The sequence below is a fragment of the Pholis gunnellus genome (assembly GCF_910591455.1).
Source record: "Pholis gunnellus genome assembly, chromosome: 16".
NCBI classification, from domain to species: domain Eukaryota; kingdom Metazoa; phylum Chordata; class Actinopteri; order Perciformes; family Pholidae; genus Pholis; species Pholis gunnellus.
Window position 1 is genome coordinate 17,520,469 of NC_136543.1, and position 22,004 is coordinate 17,542,472.

Sequence of the window (22,004 nt, forward strand, 5' to 3'; positions counted from 1 at the left end):
CTAATGGCCAGCAGCAGTCCAGACTACTCCTGGGGCCCCGGGGCTTTCATGGCCATGCTGGGCCCGACCATGGATGGATAACTCGGGTTCCTCCTCATTCCATCGGGCCCAAAAGGGGAGCCGGATCTGCGCAGCCCGCCCAGAGGCCCCAGGATGGGGCCGGGACTCATTGCTCTGCTTCCTGGACCTCCGGCCACACCAAGCCGCTTCACCTTGTCCAGCAGGTTGAGGTTGTGGACGGTCACGCTAACGTCCGTCTGGCTTTCGCAATCCTTCCCTCTCTGCCTGCCCCTCATCCTCCCCGTCACCTCCTTCAGAATGGAGCGGGCCGGTTTGGAGGTCAGGAAGTTGTCGTAGGAAGGGCTCTTGAAGTCGAAGCCCGCAGACGTCGGCACAGCTGAAGCGTCCTGTCCTGTGGGCGAGCTGGGAGGGGTGGAGGGGTGCAGAGGGTCGGGGTTGGGCGCTCGGTTAGGGGCGATGGAGGTGCTGAATAGGACTCCTCCATTGCCCTGACCGTACTCCAGGCCCTGGCTCTGGTGATACATTGCTGCTGAGATCCCTCTCTCCTGGAGGAGGCGCACTAATCCCAGGGAGGTGCTGGTGGTGCGTGTTGCATCTCTGCACAAACACAGGAAACAAATGAGAGTCAACATCACACTGACTGATAAATAAGCAACGCAGTCCACTTTCTTCTGCCTATCAGTTAAACATGAAGGCAAGTAAACTTACATGTCTTTGTTTGTAAAAGTACCCGAACAACAATCTGCTTACTCGTTAAGAAACTTTTTCTGACAGTAGAAAGAAGACCTATTTTTAGAAAGAAGCCTGAAATGAAGTAATAGCATTTGGGACCGTGCCTGAGGTTAGTTGAGGACTCGGACGGCCTGAGACCGAGCCTGCGGGGTGTGCATGGTGTAACAATCGGAGTTCCCAACAGGGTGCTGGTCATCACGCAGGAGGACGACGCGGGGACTGAGTTTAGACTGGAAAACAAAGGGAATTAGAAACACTGAAAACATGATGCTCACTTTCATGATATCTCATCGTTGTAAACTGACATTCTATTCCCGCACAGGGGATTTTGTTTCTCAGAACCACCTGCATGTATTATTTAGCGCCTCTCGACTGTCTAGCAGACAATTTACTGAATGTTGTTGCTTGGACGTGTTCCCACCTCAGCGACTGAGTGCACATTTAGCACTCTGAAGGGACATTATCACATTAAGCTGAATTAATATGTGGATTTTCAGTGTTATTATATCACATGGAATGTAATACAAAACTCATTTTAGTCGCTTTTTAAAAGTATGCAACATTCAAAACAGAGGAGAGGAGGTTCTTATGAAAGCACATTACTTCATTATGACTTTTGCAATAAGGCATTTGTTTGAATACAGCAGATTTTAGCAGAAAAGTAAAACTTTGCGGTTGTTGATTATGACTGAATTTCAAAGAGATCAAACATTTTCAAGCAGCACCACTTACCTCGGCGTGACGCGCGTCAGCTCATCGGTTGGGTGGAGGATCCGACACGTTGTGAAGGTGTAGGTGGAGCTGGTGTGAGCCATGCATTTACCTGGGTAGTATGCAGCTGCAAGTAAAAGGCAAACACATTACAGTAATTTAAAACAACATGAAACACTGCATGTGTTCCAACTATATACAGAAATACAGTATGTTCAAATGTACAGAGTGTCCTCACCCAGGATGTCAGTGTTGCTGAGATGTGGCGATGGGGACGGGGATGGTGGAGAAGGTAGAACGAGGCTGGGCGGAGGCGGCCCGAGGTTTGCGTAACACGTGCCGGAGGTGGAGGTCACGGCCGGCGAGGCAGAGGCGGAGGAGGTGGGCAGATTCTGGAAGTATTGCTCCCCCGGTTCCTCCTCCTCAAAGCCACCCCATGGATATACCTGTAGACAACGCAGACAAAGGAGTGCACATCACTACAGTGTTACCACTTGGACCAATATTAACTAGGAGAAGGGTCAAAATAATATTAACTAGTCAAGTTATGCCATATGTTCACACACAAGGTTTTTGCTATACATCACTTTCCTCTAAATATCAAAATAACGTCTATATTTGTGCAATGAAAAAGCTATTTAATTACGGTGAAAATAATTACATATTGTCACGTAGTGGTAAAAACCAACTAATGCTGTTAACATGATGCAGAATAAACCCAACACAGCTGTACATACGGTAAACATAAAGAGATGCATTTACATGAACGCGACCATATTGTAGATACGGACTCAGAAGCCTCTCACACGCACACACACACACACACACACACACACACACACACACACACACAGACCTGCTCCAGCTCTAGTTCGAGGGGTCTGTAGCCCTTCGGCACGACTCCCGGCCTGGCGTCCAGGATCACACCGAGGTGCGGCTGGGCTAACTGCTGCCAGTGATGCAGCGTGGCAGAGCCTGGTGGAGAGACATGAATACTGCAATGTACTCAATATCTTTAACCACGCACACACACACACACACACAAAGCTAAACACTTGTTTATGGCTCTTGATATGTAACCAATTCTTTTATCGTCTGTCAGATATGTAGCTCTCCGGGAAAGACAGCATTGCTCACAATGAGTCCAATGGTTTCAGTTAAAAGGCTGAATAGGCTTTACTAACAATCTGTGAACAAATGCATCCATCAAATATTATAAATGTGTAGTTTTGTGATACTGGTGCAGGGACAAATTGACAGATAGATGTATGTATGTAGATATCTCATACATATCACATACGGTACTAGCATATGGGCTGATATGAGATTATGCAACAAAAGCAAGACAAGTAGCCATTCAAAGTATGCATTTAAAGCTAATAATTACTTGTCTGACAAGCATATCCATGAAAAAACAAATGAGGAGAAATGCTACAGAATGAGCATCAGTGATCAAGATGACAAACAAAGGTGGCACGAATACAGAGACGCTAAGAAGCGATGAAGAGCAGAGGAATGTGATGAAAATGAAATGGAGGAGCAGGTAGAATGAGAAAAGGTTTTTATTTACATGAAGAATTTGAAACAGAGAAAGCAAGCAGTGACAGAATGAGCAAACAAAAATCATGAAAAAAAAAACAGGAAGTTAAATGATAAACACCAAAGAAACACATAGACAGAATAATGCATATATATGAAATGAGAAGGTGTAAATACAAATAAAGAGACGGATGTAAACAGAAGCTATCGTGGGGGTTTCTTTAGGCTTTTCTCATTTCTCAATTTTCCAGAAATCGATTTGATTGCATCTCAAGGATTAAGGACTGAGGAGGCTTTACGGGGCTTTGAGCGAGCTGAAGTGTCTTCGGACCCGAGAAGTGTCTCTAAACATATAGCTGGAGTCAATTCAAACCAAGGCGGGACTCTACAAATATAACCGCTCCTTTTGTTTTCATAAGTTGTAGTTATTTAAGATGATCAAAACGTTCTGCCCCTCGCCGTTTGTCAGGCGATATTCCAATTTATCTGCAATAATAATCAATAATCATAATAATGTTTACAACAGCTGCTGGAGTCCCATTATTTCCTCAATAAGAAGATTCTCTTGCATCAAGCAGTCATTTGTTGTATTTCTTGTTGTAGAAAGGAGTGTTTGTTTGTACATAATACATATCACTCAATCAAATACATAACATAATACTCTTGTAGTGCTTCACATATAAAACACATAAATGCTAGAATATATACAGTATGTGTGTATATAGCTGTGCTTGTAACTGAAGTATTAATTATTACCAGCAGAGGGCAGCACAGGTCAACAATCAACACTGAATCACAAGAGGAAGAATTAAACGCTGCTGCTGCTCTCTCTGGGGTCAAACTTCAGCTGCAGCTGTCGAAGTAAAAACACCAGCTGTGACATCATTGAATCGCTGGTCTACAGGTGAAGTTTTACACTAACCGGAATCATGTCCATCTAATTTTAAGTCTGTTTCCCTTATCCCAGAGGGAGGTCAAGCTCAGTCAAAGAGGCAAATGATTTGGACGCCTGGCATCATCAGGGGTGTGTTTCTGTCTACAACCATCCCCTCGGCTGTGTGTCTTTGTAATAGCTGTGTGGAGACGCAAAACTGCCTGATTTGTGATGGTGCATCAGAGACCAGAAAGAGTTGAAGAGCATTAGTGGGAGAGGCCTCTCTTTCACTCCCTTCATCTTCCTGCTCCCGGCTCGCTCTCTGGCCCACCTCCTTCCTCTCTCCCTCTCTATCCCAGCTCCGGTCTTCCTCGCCCAGCCCCAACCTCTCCCACTCTCCTCCTCCGGCGTCCGCCCATGCCGGCTCTCCAGCCGCCTCTCCCCCTCCGTCCCCCAGCCCCGCTTGCTCCCCTTCTTTGCCCCGACCCCTCGGTGTAGCTCGCCTTCCCGCTTCCTCCCCGCCTTGCAGCTTGCCCCGCCCTCCCTTTCACCCTCACCTTCAAGCGGTTTGACGATCTGGAGCTTGTCGGGGAGGTAGGGCCCTCGTGAGGCCCAAAGGTGGAGGTTCCCGAGGGACATGATGCTTTCCGAGGGGGTCAACAAGGGGCTCTCTTGGACCAGGGAATCATGCAGATCTCCGTATCCTCCCCGTCTCCGCTCCCTCTCCTCTCCCAAGAAGCGCCTCTCGCTCAGGTTGTTTTGTCGACGCAGGGACAGGCGGCGCAGGGCGAGCCGCAGGTCCTCGGCTCCGCTGGCCTTCTTCTCTCGGCCCTCTGTGCTGCTGCGGATCAAACGTGTTATATAAACTGTACTAATAACATTTGGTACAAAGGTACTCTTTGATTCATGTAGATGTATGAAAATTGTCCTCAATATCAACTTCCTCTCTAATCTATTAATTGCGTGAGCTCAAGCCTCCTCACCTATCCTGATTGGCTGCCGTCTCCATCAGGATGCTCTGTGTTCGGTTATCAAGGGCCACACCGTCCCCGCTGACGTCACCTCCGTACACGCTGGAGTGAGGTGTGCAGAGGCCGCTGGACTGGGGCGACGTACGCGCTGACAGAGACTGGTTGGAGCCCGGGATGTTGGCGTTGGTTGGGGTCAGAGAGCGCTGGCGGACTGTCTGGTTGATGTTCTTCACCGTCTCAAACACGCGCTTCCGATGGATCCTGCGCACAACCAAAACATGTGAGAATGAGCCAACAGCGTGTGCAGTTTGTGTTTTATTTCTATAACGTAAAACCGTTTTGGTTTTGGACTCTTAGTCCACACGTACTTCTGTTCCTCACACTCGGGGTCGTCCAGGCTCATCTCCTTCCTCATTGTTCCCTCAATCTCAGCTGCCAGAGAATCCTGCAACACGAAACACTCCTCATGACGGACTGGACGACGGTCACGCACACACATCTACCGACGCGCTCACACACACACACACTCCCTCACCATCGGGTACAGTCCCAGAGGATGAAAGCGGCGAGGGGTCCCTGCAGGGAAGTTTCTGTTCCTCAGGTCCTTCAGCTCCTCGTGGGCCTCGTGCAGCATCTCTATACACTCTAAATACTTCTCATCCAACTCCTGGAGCTGTTTGAAGACAATAAAATAATCTTTTTGGAATTAAAGTGTCTGGTATCAGCTTGGCAAGCAAGGGACTGTGGTCAAGACAGGTCAGTGATGTGGAAGTTACCTCTGCTGTGAGCTGCCTTTGGGCATCCTTAGCTGCCACCAGGTGTTGAGAAAGCTCCTCGTTCTCCACCGCATACTAGAAACACACATGCAGAAAAGTATGATAACAGTGACCTTTGAGTTCAGATGGGTTCATGTGTCGGTGCATGTGTGCTCACAGATTTGGCTTTCTTCTGCAGGTCTACTATCTGAGAGAGGAGGTGTGTGATCTCCTCTTGCTGGCGGGAAGCGTCCTCAGTCTTACGAGACAATTCCTCCGCTATGGTGGAGATTTGGAGACTGGACATCCCTGATAGGATGGAAAGGAAAGGTTTTTAGAGGGAGAGACAACAAGAGAATTAAACAATCCAGTTCAGTCTCATTAAGAGGTTCCCAAACCTTCGGACCATGAACCATAAACCGGATTTTCAAAGGACCACTTTCCTCCGCAGATACCAACAATGTAAAATGTCGGGCTGTCCTCGACCAAAGAAAGTCTTCGTCAAGTAATCGATTAGTTGATTTAATCCACAGATCTGTAAAACTGAGTTGCTCCAAAAAGAATCACACAAAAGCACCACTTTGAATCTTGTGTTCACCAGAGAGAGAACAACTAAGACCAAAAAAGGTCATCTTCCGTGGGCGTGGACCGGAGTTTGGGGATCAGTCATCTAAGTTATTTAAGTTTCAACACACATAGACAAACACAGGGAAGCTGAACACGACACAGATAAACAAATGCAAGTGTGAGACAATACTTACGGAGCTCTTTCACACATTCATTGACAAGCTGCTGCTCCTTTTCTTCATAAATTTCAGTCTCTGATTTCAGATGGTGTGCCTGTGTACAAACACGCATTATAAACACGCATTATAATCCGAGACGAGTCTTACATTGTGTCAATGTGTGTGTGTGTGTGTGTGTGTGTGTGTGTGTGTGTGTGTGTGTGGAGATACCTCTGAGCGGAGTGAGAGGTTTTCCTCTTCCAGCTCTTTGAGTTTCTTCTGGAGTGTGCCTCCTGAACCAGTTTCCACTTTACTTTTCTTCCCCCTTTTTACAGATAAATATATACAATAAATGTATGCTTTTACATCTCTGTAGTGTGTACATTCTGAGATACATATTTGCAGATAGTAGGAGCGATTTTGAGTAATAAAGAAAAGGACGCTAACGTCCGGGAGCTGCTGGACTCGTCCTCGCTCTCCTCCGCTGCGTTGGTGTAAAACTGCAGCAGCTCATCCTTCAGGTTCAGCTCATGGTGCAGCTGGGCCACCTGGAAGAGGACCGTTTATATTCATGAAGACTGTGATTCATTTGAAAGCTCCAGAAAGAGCTACTATGTGGTGCTCGAGTTGGGATTGTTTGAATGTTGAGAGCTGCAGACCTCCTCTGTGATTTGTGCCACTTGCTCCTCCAGATAGTCATTCTGCTCAGTCAGACGTCGGTTCTTCTTGAGGAGCGACTGTCCGATTCTTGCAGCCAACTCCAAATCTCTCTCTTTCTATTGGTGGGAGGAGAAGGATGGTCAGTTTAGCAGCATATACAAGCACTGAGTAAATGCACTGAACAACTCAACGACGGCAATGCACCAGAATGTTCTTACCACCGACCAACAGACATGAATTTTAACAGCCACATTAAGACAATTACAAAGTCAGCCTACTATCATCTTTAGTCTACATTAAGGGTTAAAGGACTAAACGTGGAGAAGCAGCGTTTAGTTTTTATGCACCATATATCTGGAACAAACTGGTCCGCTGTGACTTTTCTGTTTGCCGCTGACTTTATATTAAATCAAACATTCATTTCTTACACTACAGTGTAATTCCTGTATTTTAGACCTGTCTGATTCTATTTGAGCTTGTTTTTATTTTTCTATTATCTTGGCTCTTTCATTTTAAATGCGTTTCTTTTGCACTTTGTCTCGATGCTTTTAATGTTTCTTTGAATTGCCTTGCTGCTGAAATGTGCTTTACTAATAAACTTGCATGCTAATAATACATCAACATCCCACAGCATTATTACACCACATTTGTTCTTGCTGGCATCCTGTGGGGGTGCAGGTTTCGGCCTCTGTCGGTAGATTTAGAGGAAGAACTCACTCACTGCTTTCGGTGTTTTGCTGTTCATTTGATCACAACTGTTCATCCCATAAACATATTTCATTTGGGCAAATCTACAGTGCAGCACCTTCTCAGTTGCACTTAAGCGCAGCTTTAAATTACACTAAAGAAAAGGCCGTCTCACCTCCTCCAACAGACGTGTGACGGCATCGATGTCATTGTAGGTCTTCGTCATCTGGCCCACTCTGTCTGCACATAGCACTGTGGGAATATAAAACACACCAACAGAGTGAGAGGAAGGTAACGAGGTTCAGTTTTATATATATTTTAAAAAAAAATCACTTCTGGTGTGACGCACAATAGCACATTATGTAACGCAGAACGTTGAAGAGGTGGTGGACGGGTCATGTTTGGGATGTGATACTTCCATCACCATTGATCCAATGTTGGTGAACGACAGAGCAGCTCAGCAGTCGGCTCTGTTGCCCCGATGTGAAAGCTGTCATTGACTTTAGAGCTCTAATCAATAACATGCTGTGACAAAAGGTGTTGATTATGTTCTACTAATTCTCTGCAATCCTCATCGGTATTACAACCAGAAGTAAACAATGTAATTGTGGTTTCATTGAACCACCTTTTTGAGTTTCTCCTCTTCAACAGTGTTCATGAGTGAGGATCCACTCTGGTTAGTGGACTGTGAGGATTTGTGTGGTGCATGCGTGTGCGCTCGAGGGCTGATGTGTCAAAACAGAGCAAACTCAAAGTCAGCGGGCTTCGGAAAAGAAATCCTCTTAATGAGAAGAACAAAAGCTCTGGTGTAAGTTAACCAAGAATCTCAACTAAAAAGATACAAATGTTTCTGTTGCTAGAGACCCTGAAATAAAGAAAAGAGAAAGCTGCTGTTGTAATCTGTTGAAGTCATTCAACAAACTTCGGCAGAGAAATCTCGAGCTACACTTCAATCTACTGCGCACAAAAATGACTAGAAAGAAAGAAATGTCACAAACATTAAACTCCCTCATCACATATTAAACCTGTCTTTAGTTTCTGTATTTCATAAATGTGCTTTACCTTTCTTGTCCTCCTTATAATGCCAGTCATCCAGCTCACGTTCATCCCTCGCTAATCTGTCAGTCCCGCTCTTGTTGTCCATCTCTCCCCTGACCTCCGCGACGACCGAACAAGCAGAAAAACGGTCCAAACACTGATCCATTCGCTTTCCCTCTCCTACCGCTGCTGCTGCTCAGCTACCGTATAACAGGCCCAGAGAGACTGAACAACCCTCCGCCCACATGACCGCTGTGAGTGCGAGGGAGGCGGAGAGATGTGAGAGAGTGTGCGGCGCTCTACGGCGACGGAGTTGGAGTAGAAGTTGTGTTGTGATTGAGAGGATGCAGGACGGAAGGAAGAGCCAATCAGTGATGGACTCCCACATCGCTCTCCTGTTTTTAACCTTTCTTTCATCCCCTCGCCTGCCTCCTCTCTCCTCCTCTCTCCTCCTCTCCTCCTCTCCTCCTCTCCTCCTCTCTCCTCTCTCCGAGGCCGCTGAACATCTATCTGCCTCCAGCGACTGTTACCATGGCGACACTTTTCCACAAACAAACCCCTGACACACACACACACACAAACACACACACACACACACACACACACACAAACACACACACACACACACACACACACACACTTTACCATTGATCATGCTGCAAACAGCGGCCCAGACACACAATACGGTGTAATGTTTAAATTAAACTGTAAAGTGATTTATCACTATTGTGAGCTACAAAGTGCTCATAATAACATATTAGATATGAGAATGAAGTGGACATTGCAAAGAATACAAATGTTCTATGCAGACACAAAGTGAATGTGATGCAGGAGATAAATAAGTTGTTTGCATACAAAGTAAACAAACAGCTGCTATTCTATAAAATGAAAAGAGGAGTTACATTAAACAATGAACAACACTCCTTAACAATCTGAACCTCCTTAATGCAGTAGAGTGGAATATAACAAAGTGTATTTACCCAAATACAATTATGAGGTACTTGTATTTTGCTTGAGTATTTTCGCTTTATACTTTTAAGTATATGTTGTACTTTTTTACTCTTTTTACATTCATTTGACAGCTTTAATTACTTCTAATGAATTATTATATCAAATATCAAAGGTGCCAAGTTACTAAGCAGTATATAAAGTACTTTAAATAATATACATATAAATATATATATATATAATTCTGAAATAGGCCATTCTGAATAATGACTACTTTTACTTTTGGTACTTATAATTTGATGCTAATAGTTTTTTACTTTTACTTAAGTGAGATTTTGAACCACATTCTGTAACAAGTGTACGTAGTCACTGAATTAGAGAGTATACCCTTACTTTCTTGTTTTTAATGATTTTTTATGTTTTATGTATGTGAATTGTTTGTGTTTAGTTTTGTTGTTGTTGTTGTGAACCTTTGTCGTCTCCCCCAAAAAAATGAAATAAAATGTCGGCATGCACTCAAATCTCACGTGTTTAAACCCGTCAAGAAAATCACATTCATTCACATTCCCACAAACTGAAGTAGATTATCTTTCCAAGAACCCATGAAGGAGTAAATGGACCCAGGTGTGAAAATCCCTCTCATGTATTCAGACACCAGAGATAAAACCCCACCAGTTCAATCTCCGGTGTCCCTCCTCAGTTATTTCTCTACTGCATTTACACCGCCTGAATTTTAAACAAGATAAGCTTCCTGCTCCCTTCATCAGGAGCACCGGCAGCAAAGGAAACAGATATACCACGTATATAACTGTGTATGTTCTGTCCTCTCGTCAGACTTACGGAAGTATTTGAGCGTCTCTTCGATCTGCTCGGTGGTCAGGTCGAGCCTGGCGTCCGGGGCGACGAGGGGAGTGTGCAGCCAGTCATCGTGCTCGTAGCCGTAGACGGTGTCAGCACGCAGCCGGTACACCGGCAACTGCTCCTCTAGAAGACTGATGATCTCAAACTCGGGCAGGTCGGTGCTGTTGCACACATCTGAACATCACAGAGAGGACAGGGAGGGGGGGGGGGGGCAGTAAAATGTTCAGTGTCAATCCATTCCTAATGTGTCAATCAGTGTGTCGATACTAAAATTCAAATCAAATCAATGGAAAAAATCACACATTTGTTTTTCGCTAGAAGGAACAGCAAGCTTCAGAATGCTCGTGCGAACTTTGTAGCTATATTTGGAGATTTCGCTGTTTTCGGTTCAGTCGAAGATGCAATCCTTTTATGTTTGAGTTCACTCTTTTACAACTCACTGGATCCTCTGTAATACAAACTGAAATCAAGGCTCAGTTTTCTGAACACTGACATGCACACACACACACACACACACACACACACACACCTGTGATGGTCTCGGCGTCCCTGCAGTCGGGCGGCGCCGGGTGTGTGTCAAGCTGGCTGGAGGCGCCCTCGCTCACATACTGCTCCTCGTTGGCGTGGAGGTCGGGATCTGGGTCCGGGTCCGGATCCAGGTCTGGGGCCGGGACCAGGGAGGGGGCCGGGGAGGCCAGCTTGGCTCACCTCTCACTGGTGGAGAGAAACAGGGGCCATGGGCCTCTGGAGCTGGAGCTCCACTGGGTTAGCAGGTCCACCTCACAGACAGGGGACGGCAGCTACAGCGACCTGGAGAGGAGAGATGAGGGAAGTCCACACTCATCAATTAGCCTCTCTCTTTCCCGACTGAGTCTTTAACTTCAAGTGCTGAGTCTGCACTGTGCTGCCTGCCCAGCAGGCTGAATAAATCACAGCCTATGCACTGCAGACACCACTCTTCATTTATCGGGAAATGAAAAAAGGCAAGCGGGGGTTAAGAGCAGAGCTTGATAACAGCCGATATGATATCATGAAAGAGTACAACTTAAGTGATCCGTGACCGGGAAATTATGTTCTCTCGTTCTCCCCAAGTGGTTGTTCCGACGGCAGGTAAAAGCACAGAGCAGTGGCTCTCGGGACGTTATCTTATAAATCTTAATACGGTTCAAAATGATTGATTCACTTTTGTTGACATATTTGAGTCAAAGGATTTTACTGAGGGGATTTTTGGATATCTCTTTTTTATCACTCCATAAATCAGAAAATACTGTCAACAGCCATTGAAAATGTCAATAAAATGTTTTATAAATCAGGCTATGATTGATGAATAGACATACCTCTCTGTAGAAACCTTCAGAATATGGATAGGAATGGAACTGGAAAGTTTGGTGTATGTAAGTGATACTGAAGTGGAGATTTCTGGCTCATAGTCTGAGGAAATACTCACTTTGAGAAAACAGTGTTTAAAGATGTGTTTTGTAAAATTAAATACATTTTGAAGACACTGCAGGTGAATAGAATACAAAAAGTTGATTACTTACATGAATGCATTTATTTGACGTATTACAGGTTTAGACGGGGAGATAGACAAAGTTATCAAATAAACACTGAAATGTGTATTTTTGATGTTTTCTTTCGACGACATCTGATGGAAGCAAAAAAAACCCCAAATCTTAAAATACACCAGTGCATGAAAAACAACAGCTCTTGTTTTTGGAGACAAACTCTTGAACCACGAGCCAACACCACAACTCACACCTCCTGATCTCCCAGTGGCCCAGCGAGGCCCTCCTCACACAGCACAGACTACCGAAGGAGCCCGGTAAGAGTTTGATCCTGATCCCCCATACCTGACGTAGATACAGCAGCGCTCGTGCATAGTGACCTTGCAGCTCTCCGTCTTTATCCTGCACGGCTCAGTGTGCCACTGCAGATGTGCAGCAGGCTACAGTCGTTTATAAACACACCACAGATCTGGTTCATGAAATCCACCTGAGTGTCAGATCAAACAGCGAGCGGTGTGGCTCACGGAGGAGAATATAAATAGAGACGGAGAACAGGCCGGTGTGTGTTTGAGTCTCCTCCACAGTTGCATGGATAGGGGGTTGTCTCCGCTTGTTAGAAGATAAAAGACAGCTGGTGATGGACGAGAGCATCTGACATAAAAGGCTCCAATAACATTGGTGTTACAAGCACATGCACGACCAGACCAACACAAATAAAAGCTGCTTTTGTGCACCTGCTCTGTTCTTCGTGTAGCAGCTCTACAACCTTGGGACGTCTTTCCTATTGCACCAGTTGTATTGTTGTATTCACTCTCTGTTGTATTGTGTTTGAAACTGAAAACACGCACATGCAAATGTGGGATTAAAGGCCATTCTAACACTCCCAGATCACACAAGCACATTATCTCCACTTGTAAAAACTCCTTATCCTCACGTCTTCAAAAAGGGGATGAGCTCTTAGCAATTTAAAGTTATTTAAAAGATCTCCATGAAGACAAGTAAGTCCAGACACCAATGATTTAAATAATAAATACTGATCTGTTGGGAATCTGACAGTTAGGAGACATAGCTCTTTGGATGTCTTCCAGTCAAAAATGTGACTACTGTCCTGCAGTGTATGCTGCTGCTGCTGCTGCTGCTGCTGGCGGCAGTATCCCCACTAAATAGGCCAGGGTTCATTCATGCATGTGGCCGAAACAATGCTATTTGAATGCTGTCTGTCTGAGGGTGTGGCTTCATCGACATTAGAAGGTCGCGTCATCGGATGCGCATCTGTGTTTTCATAATTCGCGTCTCTACAGTAACACAATAAGTGTGGCAGAACATGATCAGCTGACCTTATGATGCATGACATCGCCATTTAAGATCATCGGCACGGAGCTCTATACTCACGCTCAGTATGGTGACGCGTTTTCTTTGGCAGAAAATCCAAACGGGACTCTGGTGCAGTTGAGGAGTCCTTCAGGGAGGAGATCGGCAGATATTGATGATTGTCTCTTTGGATGAGCAGGTAGAAAACGGTCCCTGTCAAACAGTCTGTGTGCAGGCCCGGCGGGTCGCTGCGCTGTTTCTCGGGTCTGGACTCTCTCCACAGCGCGGACAGCTCTGGATGATCAAGGTCACCTTATGTTGGTTTCCAAAGTCGCTCTTGACCCGGTCCAGTCTTCCTTCCCTTCAGCCATCTCCCTCTGTCTCTCTCTCCCCCTCTGTCTCTCTCTCCCCCTCTGTCTCTCTCTCTCTCTTGTCTCTCTCTCTCCGGAGACTCCCTCACCACTGTGAAGCCAGCCAGGAGGAGATTAACACGACTTCTGGTCCCCTCCTTCACAATAAAATCAGTATCGTGAACGGATTTGAACCCCATAAAACAAGGTACAAATGTATCTTGAGGGATCCGTATACTAAATTAAAGATATTTATTTTTGCAAAAGCACGCATTTATAGCTATGAATGTGTATTTCAATGTGTAAATACTTTTATGGAGGTCAAAGTGTCATATTAAGCAACCAAAACAAAAGAAAAAGAGCTCCAATGTCTATCCAGAATAAAATGTGATAATAATAATAATAATATATCGTATTTATATAGTATAGGTCAAAGTGCTTTACAAGGTGAAGAAACAAGAGAATGAAGAAAATGTGCAAAACCTGCACGATAAACCAATAAAACAAACCAGGAATGCATAAGAGCAGTAAACACGTAGAAGTAAGTATAAAACAAAGGAAGAGTGATAGATAGTTAAAGGCAATGCTGAACATCTCTTACAGCCTCGAGGCAGGAAATACAGTTTTCTTATCTATAACGTGCAATAATCTGCTATAGAGAGATTCACATGCTCAGATGTGAATGTGTAGGCTACTGATATTATTGGTTATGAACGCCACAATATGTATTTAGTCTTTTTGTTCATTTGGGAAATTAAAAAGAGACTTTTGTGCCTTTAATTTGAAAGGGACGATTTGTTTCCTGGTGAACTCTATCTGACTTGACAGTTTATCTCCCTGCTGCCGTCCAGACACCCAAACCAGCACCCAACCCGGTCTGAATCGAGCATCAGTGACGTCACGAGCACCCACAACCGGAAAGGGACCGGCTTCCGTTTTTATAACACACATGTAAAGTAGGAACACCACGTCCAAGTCACCCAATAATACATTGCATGTATTTTAATAGTTCACAGTTTTTTTTAATTCAGTTCAGGCCTAATTACATTATACCAACACACACACATTATTCCCCAGCAAGGTGGATTATTATGCAGAAAAACATTCTTCCATCAACATACTATATGAACATTTTTATTTTTTTACGGAACTGTGACTTAAAGATTAAACTAATTCCAATGAATCTGCTGCTGTGATTTCCTCCTGAACAGCGAGACTGAAGAGAGAGGATCCATCGTCTCCAGAGAATAATAGAATAACATGGCTGAGTCATAAAACCTCTCCTTTTCCATCTGAAGCTGTTCAAGGTCAAGTCATTTTTATTCTTTAGTGCTTTCATCTCTGACCTGACCACAGTCGTGACCCTGTATGTTGGTGTTTGCTGAGCTCTCCTGCTTGCAGTTGGTCCAGAATGATGCAGAGGCTACTGGCCTCCCTTCAGTGGCTCTCTTTTAGAATTGATTGTATTTACTATACCAATCATTACATGAGCTATAACAACCTATATCTCTGCTCTTTTGAAACCATGCGTCCCATCCAGCACAGGGATCACGTGCCTTTGCATGCAGCTCTCAAACTCCCAAAACGGCCTGTGAGGCACATTGTCTGTTTTTAAATCTCATCTTAAAACACATTTTTATTCTCTGGCTTTGACTATGTGAGTTGCTATATTTTCTATATTCTTATATATTGTTATTTTAACATGTCTTTTGTGTTCTATGGTGTTGTTTTTATGTTATTTTGATTGTACCTCATTTCGGTCGACTGATGTTATCTTTAAATGTGCTTTAGAAATAGATTTGGATTTGGGAATCAATCGCACTACTCTGGATCTGTTGTAACTGACTGCATTATTTATTTGCAAAGTGTAATGTAAAGTGTTAGCCCAAGGAAAGGCCTAACTAACATAACATAAAAGTCTATGGTTCTGCTTAGTGAGATTACGGGGATTACTGGCTTTATTTTGTCTTGATAGATATGTATTATGATCTTGACGTTTAGTGTGATCAGTTTTACTGATTCAGACCTGAGCTCTATGCTACTTTATACACAACTCTATATATTATGGTGAGTGATATCAGGTGACATCATCTAACCTTTTAGCAACCCAGTGTTGTCAGCAATTTTAATGGTCTGTATACATCAATAATCAAGTAGAAGTAGTGTACCAAGTCTGTTCAGTGTGTTACATCAATTTACATCGATGGTTTATGCACTCAGAAAATCATATATATATATATATATAGGCCTACTGAATTAGTAATAGTTATTATATTACTATGTTTTCCTTTTTTTTAATAAGTCAGACTCACCTTTAGTGAAGTACCCGTGTGTAAATATAAAATAAATATATATAAAAAGCACCAATTACCAACAATAAAACAAAAATAAACAAGTTTATATACAAGTCAAGTGGTCTGTAAGTTGTAAACAATACAAAGAAATGAATGCAGAATGGATGGACTGGATGATGCAGTAAATACATGTAAAGCTGTCTCCTGTAAAAAGTTCCCTGACTGACCCCAACTTTAAATATTACATTTGACGTATTGATATATCGTTAGGTCAAGTATTTTATTTATACAGCCCAAAATAAAAATAAACTGCATTTGGATTTACAATTTGTACAAAATGACACCATCAGGAAATGAAGTTCACAATAACCATAAAGGTATCCCATCATTTCAACAAGTCCATTTGTTATATCATAAATACAACTTATATATAAAGTATTATCAGCCTGCAGAGTGTGGCAGAAGAAAGTGATCAGGGTGCACTTGAAAGCAGCAGCTGAGTCATGATTGTAAACCATATCAACTCTTGACCGTACAGCAGGAACATTGACCTATAATATCAAAGAACACAAATACATACATGCACTGATCAGTTGTCAGTGATAGCAGACAGACTGAGGGCGGACGGAGGAGTCTCGCTACAAACCTCGCTGTAATTCAATCTTTTTACAGCAGATGGCAGCATATGGCCTCTGAGGACATCAACACACAATGTTTCTCGCACACATATATAGCAGAGCTGTATCGTGTACGTGTTGTGCACACCACAAATAAACAAAGGGGCACTGAACACTCAACGTGGTGAAGAAAACACGTTATAAAAGACACGTTGGCCTATAGGATCAAAGCGCGTCAGAGGTGGGTTGTGAGTCTGGCATTGGAGCGTCTTTTGTGGGATTTAGTAATGAGGCTATAGCCCTGCCCTATAAGTAACAGATGCATCACTCCATACGCGCTCCCAGCTGCCATTAATGTCAGTGGGGTTCTACAGATTTTGCACCGTGTGGAAAACAGCAGGAGCATCAAAACAACACCGGACATGTATTGCATTCATTGAGATCTTTCTTCTTTTCTGAACGTCAAACGAGGACAGCATTTTGCATAGTTCTTCATGCATCAAGCTGATGCAGTTATTTGACCGGTTTCCACATTTTGTTGGGAATCATAAAAGAAAAGTGATGGACCTTTTGCACTTACATCGACCTGTGTGCGTGTGAAAACAGATGCAGCTGCTTGCATTAAGATGGGAAGTGTCGACGGGAAGTTGATGTCTCTTCATGTTTCTTTCGGGTCATGTGGAGACTGCTAAAGATGGGTCATGCACATAGGAATTGATTTCCCTCCTGAGCAACAGTCCGCCCCTCTGATGTATTGTCTGCTGCGTGTTTACATTCAGCCTGCCGCCTCCTTCCCACTGGAACAGAGCCAATCTCCGAAATTGACCTATATTTCCCCAAAATGAATTTCGACCAGATTCTCTCTGCCATCGGAGGCTTCGGCAAGTTTCAGAAAATTCTGTACGTATGGATTTGTTTACCCCAGATCCTCCTCGCCTTCCACATGATGGTGAGCATCTTCACCGGATCCACGCCGCCCTACCACTGCCGGGAGAGCTCCGTCTCAGTTGGCGGGAATCAGTCCTCTCTCCCCGGCACACTCAGCCTGAACTTCAGCCTCTCGGATTCCTCCTGCTTCTCTTCTGACGGTCAACTGCAGGGGAACCGGACCGAGCGCGTGCCATGTGGCCACGGATGGGTGTACAGCGAGGAGACCTTCCAGAGCACAACAGTCACCGAGGTACAGTAGGATGCTCACGTGCACATTAAGTGTGATCGGTTATCACAGTATGACAAGTTTGCAACTCTCGGGCAAGTCATCCCCAAATGAATGCTCTTGCATGGTGGAATCAGTAAACAGGTGAGTGGTTTTCATTTGTGCAGTGGAACAAATATTATGTTTGATGAGCAACAAAACAAAAACCAAAGTGGACTAATGCATTCAAGAATAACACCCAACATATTATTATTAAAGCAATGCCCCACCATCTACACAACTTCATATCATCACACATGCATAATGAAGGAACTACACAAAACGGAGTAGATGCAGAGTATCCTGCTAGGCAGCTGCATGGTCCACTATCTCAGCTCATGTTTGCAAGTAATTTAGGATAAAGTAGTTGCAATTAATTAATTGCTTCAAGTTCATTCAGGATAATAGAGCCGGACTGGCTGTTTACAGGACAGAAATGACAAGATGACATGATTTTCTCTGCTAACTTTCAGCAAGATAGCGAACAAGCGTCTCCCCCAAAACTGTCAAACTACATCTTTAAAGCCACGTTTTGATGCAGGGCCCTTCAGCATTAATCAGGACCCACCTTGAGGACCTCGTGCTTTAGTGCTGCACGTTCTCATTTCCTCAAATGATAGTTCCACCGTAACATATTAACATAAATCAATTACAACACAGTGAACTTTGTCAGTATGGACTCACTTTTGTGTAGCAAAAAGTCTATAAATGAAAAATAAAAGCTTCTTTGTTTTTTTCCGTTCTACCAGTGGGACCTGGTGTGTGACAAAGCTGGACTGAACAGTCTCGGTTCGTCTGTCTACATGTTCGGCCTGTTGGTGGGATCGGTGATGTTTGGGGCCATGGCCGACAGGTAGGCTTTGCTGCTTTCTCTTAGTCCGGAGCCCTGCAGCCTCCCAACTCTGTATCCAGATGCAACACGCAGCCAGGTCCTCAGCATCAAAGCACGGCTGCAGGCGCAGACACATGTCAAGTCTTTGGCATAATGTGGTTTGACTGACACTGTCAGTGCTTGCGCTTAAACATTGTTTTAAAAAAATGGTGTACTTTAATTTAAATGTTTATTGGGCGCTAAAACGCTCACATACTACTGAAATACCTGAAGGTGTTGGCGAGGTGTGGTCCGACCTGGTCTCACCCTGTCACAGTCACAGTAGTTCACTTATGCACTTATTTGAATGTGCAAACTCATCTCTCTCTCTCTCTCTCTCTCTCTCTCTCTCTCTCTCTCTCTCTCTCTCTCTCTCTTTCTCTCTCTGTGTGTGTACAAGGTATGGCCGACGCTTCGTCCTGCTGCTGTCCATCGCTCTTCAGACTGTGTTTGGAGTCGCTGTGGCCTTTGCACCCAACTTCCCCGTCTACGTGATTCTTCGCTTTTTAGTTGGCACCACGATATCTGGAGTCATCATCAATGCCTTTGTACTTGGTAATAACAAAGCACAAACTCAGTTTGGATTCCTCATATGGATCAATGATAACAAAAATACTTTACTAGCAGTCATCTTATTTGTCCGACCTGCAGTCATTTGTACTTTAAGTGTTATAATTGCTCATGATTTCTTTTGCTATTTTCGCCCAACTCCACAACACAAACCCTTGCCACTCCTTCCACCACCTTAAAGCTCCAAACCACCACCTCAGTTTAACCCTCTCCCCGTGATTCCTCCCCTCCTCTCCTGCCAAACCCTGCACTGTTTTATTTTTCAAAGGCACCGAGTGGACGTGCACCAAGAGGCGCATGCTCGCCGGTATCGTCACCGACTACGCGTTTGGTCTGGGCTACATGCTTCTTGCAGGCATAGCATACTTGATACGAGACTGGAGAAAGCTGCAGTTAGCCATATCAGCCCCAGGATTCCTGCTCATCTTCTATATATGGTGAGCGAAGAGCATTCGAACATCAGATCCACCGTGTATATATTATTCACACAATGCTCTGACAAGAGCACATGAATGCCCTCTTTGTGATCCACATTTCCTCCTCTGCCCTTATCTCTGGGACTTCCTCTTGCCCCTGTCTGCTCTCCCTTCTCTCCCTTCTCTCCCTGTCTGCTGTCTGCCCTCTCTATCTCCTATCAGGGTGCTTCCTCAGTCTGCCAGATGGTTGTTGGCCAACGACAGGACGGAGGAAGCCATCGCACTCCTCCGCAAGGCAGCACTCGTTAACGGCCGTGTCTTACCTCCTGCTGTACAAGTGTGTCTCTCTGCTTTTTACTCCATACTCTCTCAGGCTATCTAAACTGGTCATTTGTTGTTGTTATTTATCTCTGCTGCATGCAGTATGACCTGTAAAGACTAATCTTTTTTGTGAAAAATTTGTTTTTGTTATATTTACTAACAAATCGATAAAAAGTCCATGTAGTGCATTTTTCAATACTTCCTCCACTCTGTCTATGCCACTCAGCCTGAAGTAAAACACGTCTCATTGCAGCTGTACATTTTTTTGTATTGGATTTGTTAACAAATAAGAAACATTGTTGAATATTACCAGCCTTTATCTTTTAAAGGTTTTGCTTTACGTGTGTCCAGGTTGAAAAGTGTCAGATTTCAGGTGGAAGGAAACAGTGTTATTCAGCGGTGGATCTCGTACGAACACCTCAGATGAGAAAGAGGGCTATCATCTTGTTCTACATCTGGTAAATGTTGTGTGTATGTGTGCATGCATGTATACTTATGTATATATATATATATATAAATCAAATCAAATTCTAAATCCCTTTTACCATTTTTTCTTCCATCCCCGTTCCTCCTCTGCCCCCCAGGTTTGTGAATGTGCTGGTGTATTACGGCCTCTCTTTTGGCGTGTCCAGATTAGGAACGAACCTCTACCTGACCCAGTTTGTGTTCGGGTTGGTTGAGGTCCCGGCTCGTTCTCTCGTCCTGCTTGTCTTGCCCTACAGTCGCAGACTCTCCCAAAGCGGATTTCTGGCTGTCGGAGGGCTCGCCTGTCTGCTCATGCTCGTTGTTCCTGCAGGTAGGGTGGACGCCGTGTGTCTGTTGTGTTCCGACGACAGGACTGTTAACTTTCTCCAAACGTCATGAGCTGATACTCGGATGCATTTCGTCACTTTGATAATTTCCCTCCCTCTGTCTGTAGATCATCCCAATGTCCTGACTGGTCTTGCTATGGTTGGGAAATTTGGTATAACAGCTTCCTTTGCTGTGATCTACGTGTACACCGCTGAGATATTCCCCACTGTGCTCCGGTAAATCATGTCTAGCTGGGCAGTTTTTATTACTTTAATACACACATGATCCCAAAGTCTCTGTGGGTAATAATACCTACAACTCCCCTTGTGTACCTACAGGCAAACAGGAATAGGTGTATCCTGTATGTTTGCGAGGGTGGGCGGTGTGTTGGCTCCCGTTATAAACATGCTTCATGACCACAGCCCCACCACTCCTCTGGTTATCTTCGGGGTCTCCCCGCTGCTGGGTGCTGTCCTGGCCCTGGCACTGCCCGAAACTGCCGACAGACCTCTTCCTGACACAGTGGAGGACGCAGAGAACTGGGACACGAGGTACTAGAACGTGACCTCTGTTGTTTTTTTTACTTTTGAGCTCTTTGGTTTGTGTTTATCTAATGCAGCCTTGCAGCTCAGCCTCCATGAGCAGGATATAAAATCTCAGTGCTTCAATATAAAGACCCAGACGTCTGCAAAAAAGCTCAGTGTGTGCATTTTGTTTTGTCTCCCACAGGTCGCCTCTCAACAAGGAGAACCCTGAGATGTCTGAGGATATGAGCCAATCAGCAAGCAGCACGGAGGAGCAAGAGCTGCGACATCTAGCAAGCCAGGCCTAACTGTGTGAAAAGGGCTGCACACACTCAACATAGTGACCAGATATAGTTCTTAAAGGTGCTACAGTCAGAGCATTAATATCACAGCAAACAACCATTACCTATGTAAAGTTAGAGTGGAGTAATATCTACCTGAGCCCTCTGTGTGTTATAATCAGAGCTTTACCTTACTTTGTTAACATAGCCGGGCCGGCCGTGCATGCTTTCCGTGCATGTTCGTGCATGCGAGCGTGCCCCACCGGCTAGTTCATGGAACTGGAAACGGTTAGCTTTGTCAGCACTTGTGCATTTGTTTGCACCGTTAACTGCGAGGTGCCGACTCAGCCGTCGCCATGTTGAGAGACGTTTACACGCAATAGAAATGCTCCCGATCTCCTAGACAGCACCTTTAAAGGGACAGTTCACCCCCAA

The 22,004-nt window shown here is 44.5% G+C and overlaps 2 protein-coding genes across 2 annotated transcripts; one reads left to right on the top strand and one right to left on the bottom strand.

The window, feature by feature from the left end:
• Positions 1–23: 23 nt before the first annotated feature.
• Positions 24–7,901, bottom strand: trak1b (trafficking protein, kinesin binding 1b; the record flags this gene model as incomplete). Its single annotated transcript, XM_079176639.1, has 16 exons — positions 24–618; positions 858–983; positions 1,486–1,591; positions 1,703–1,910; positions 2,321–2,439; positions 4,435–4,718; positions 4,861–5,109; positions 5,217–5,293; positions 5,384–5,521; positions 5,625–5,699; positions 5,782–5,912; positions 6,365–6,443; positions 6,560–6,653; positions 6,776–6,876; positions 6,988–7,104; positions 7,851–7,901. 16 exons carry the CDS (start codon positions 7,899–7,901, stop codon positions 24–26), a joined length of 2,550 nt encoding a protein of 849 aa, XP_079032765.1.
• A 9,539-nt stretch (positions 7,902–17,440) lies between these two features.
• Positions 17,441–21,596, top strand: LOC306708470 (solute carrier family 22 member 13; the record flags this gene model as incomplete). The annotated part of the gene is made up of 10 exons (XM_079176312.1): positions 17,441–17,779; positions 18,544–18,647; positions 19,066–19,220; positions 19,504–19,672; positions 19,874–19,988; positions 20,324–20,430; positions 20,557–20,768; positions 20,892–21,000; positions 21,103–21,315; positions 21,494–21,596. The coding sequence occupies 10 exons, from the start codon at positions 17,441–17,443 to the stop codon at positions 21,594–21,596; spliced, it is 1,626 nt and encodes a 541-aa protein (XP_079032438.1).
• Positions 21,597–22,004: the final 408 nt, after the last annotated feature.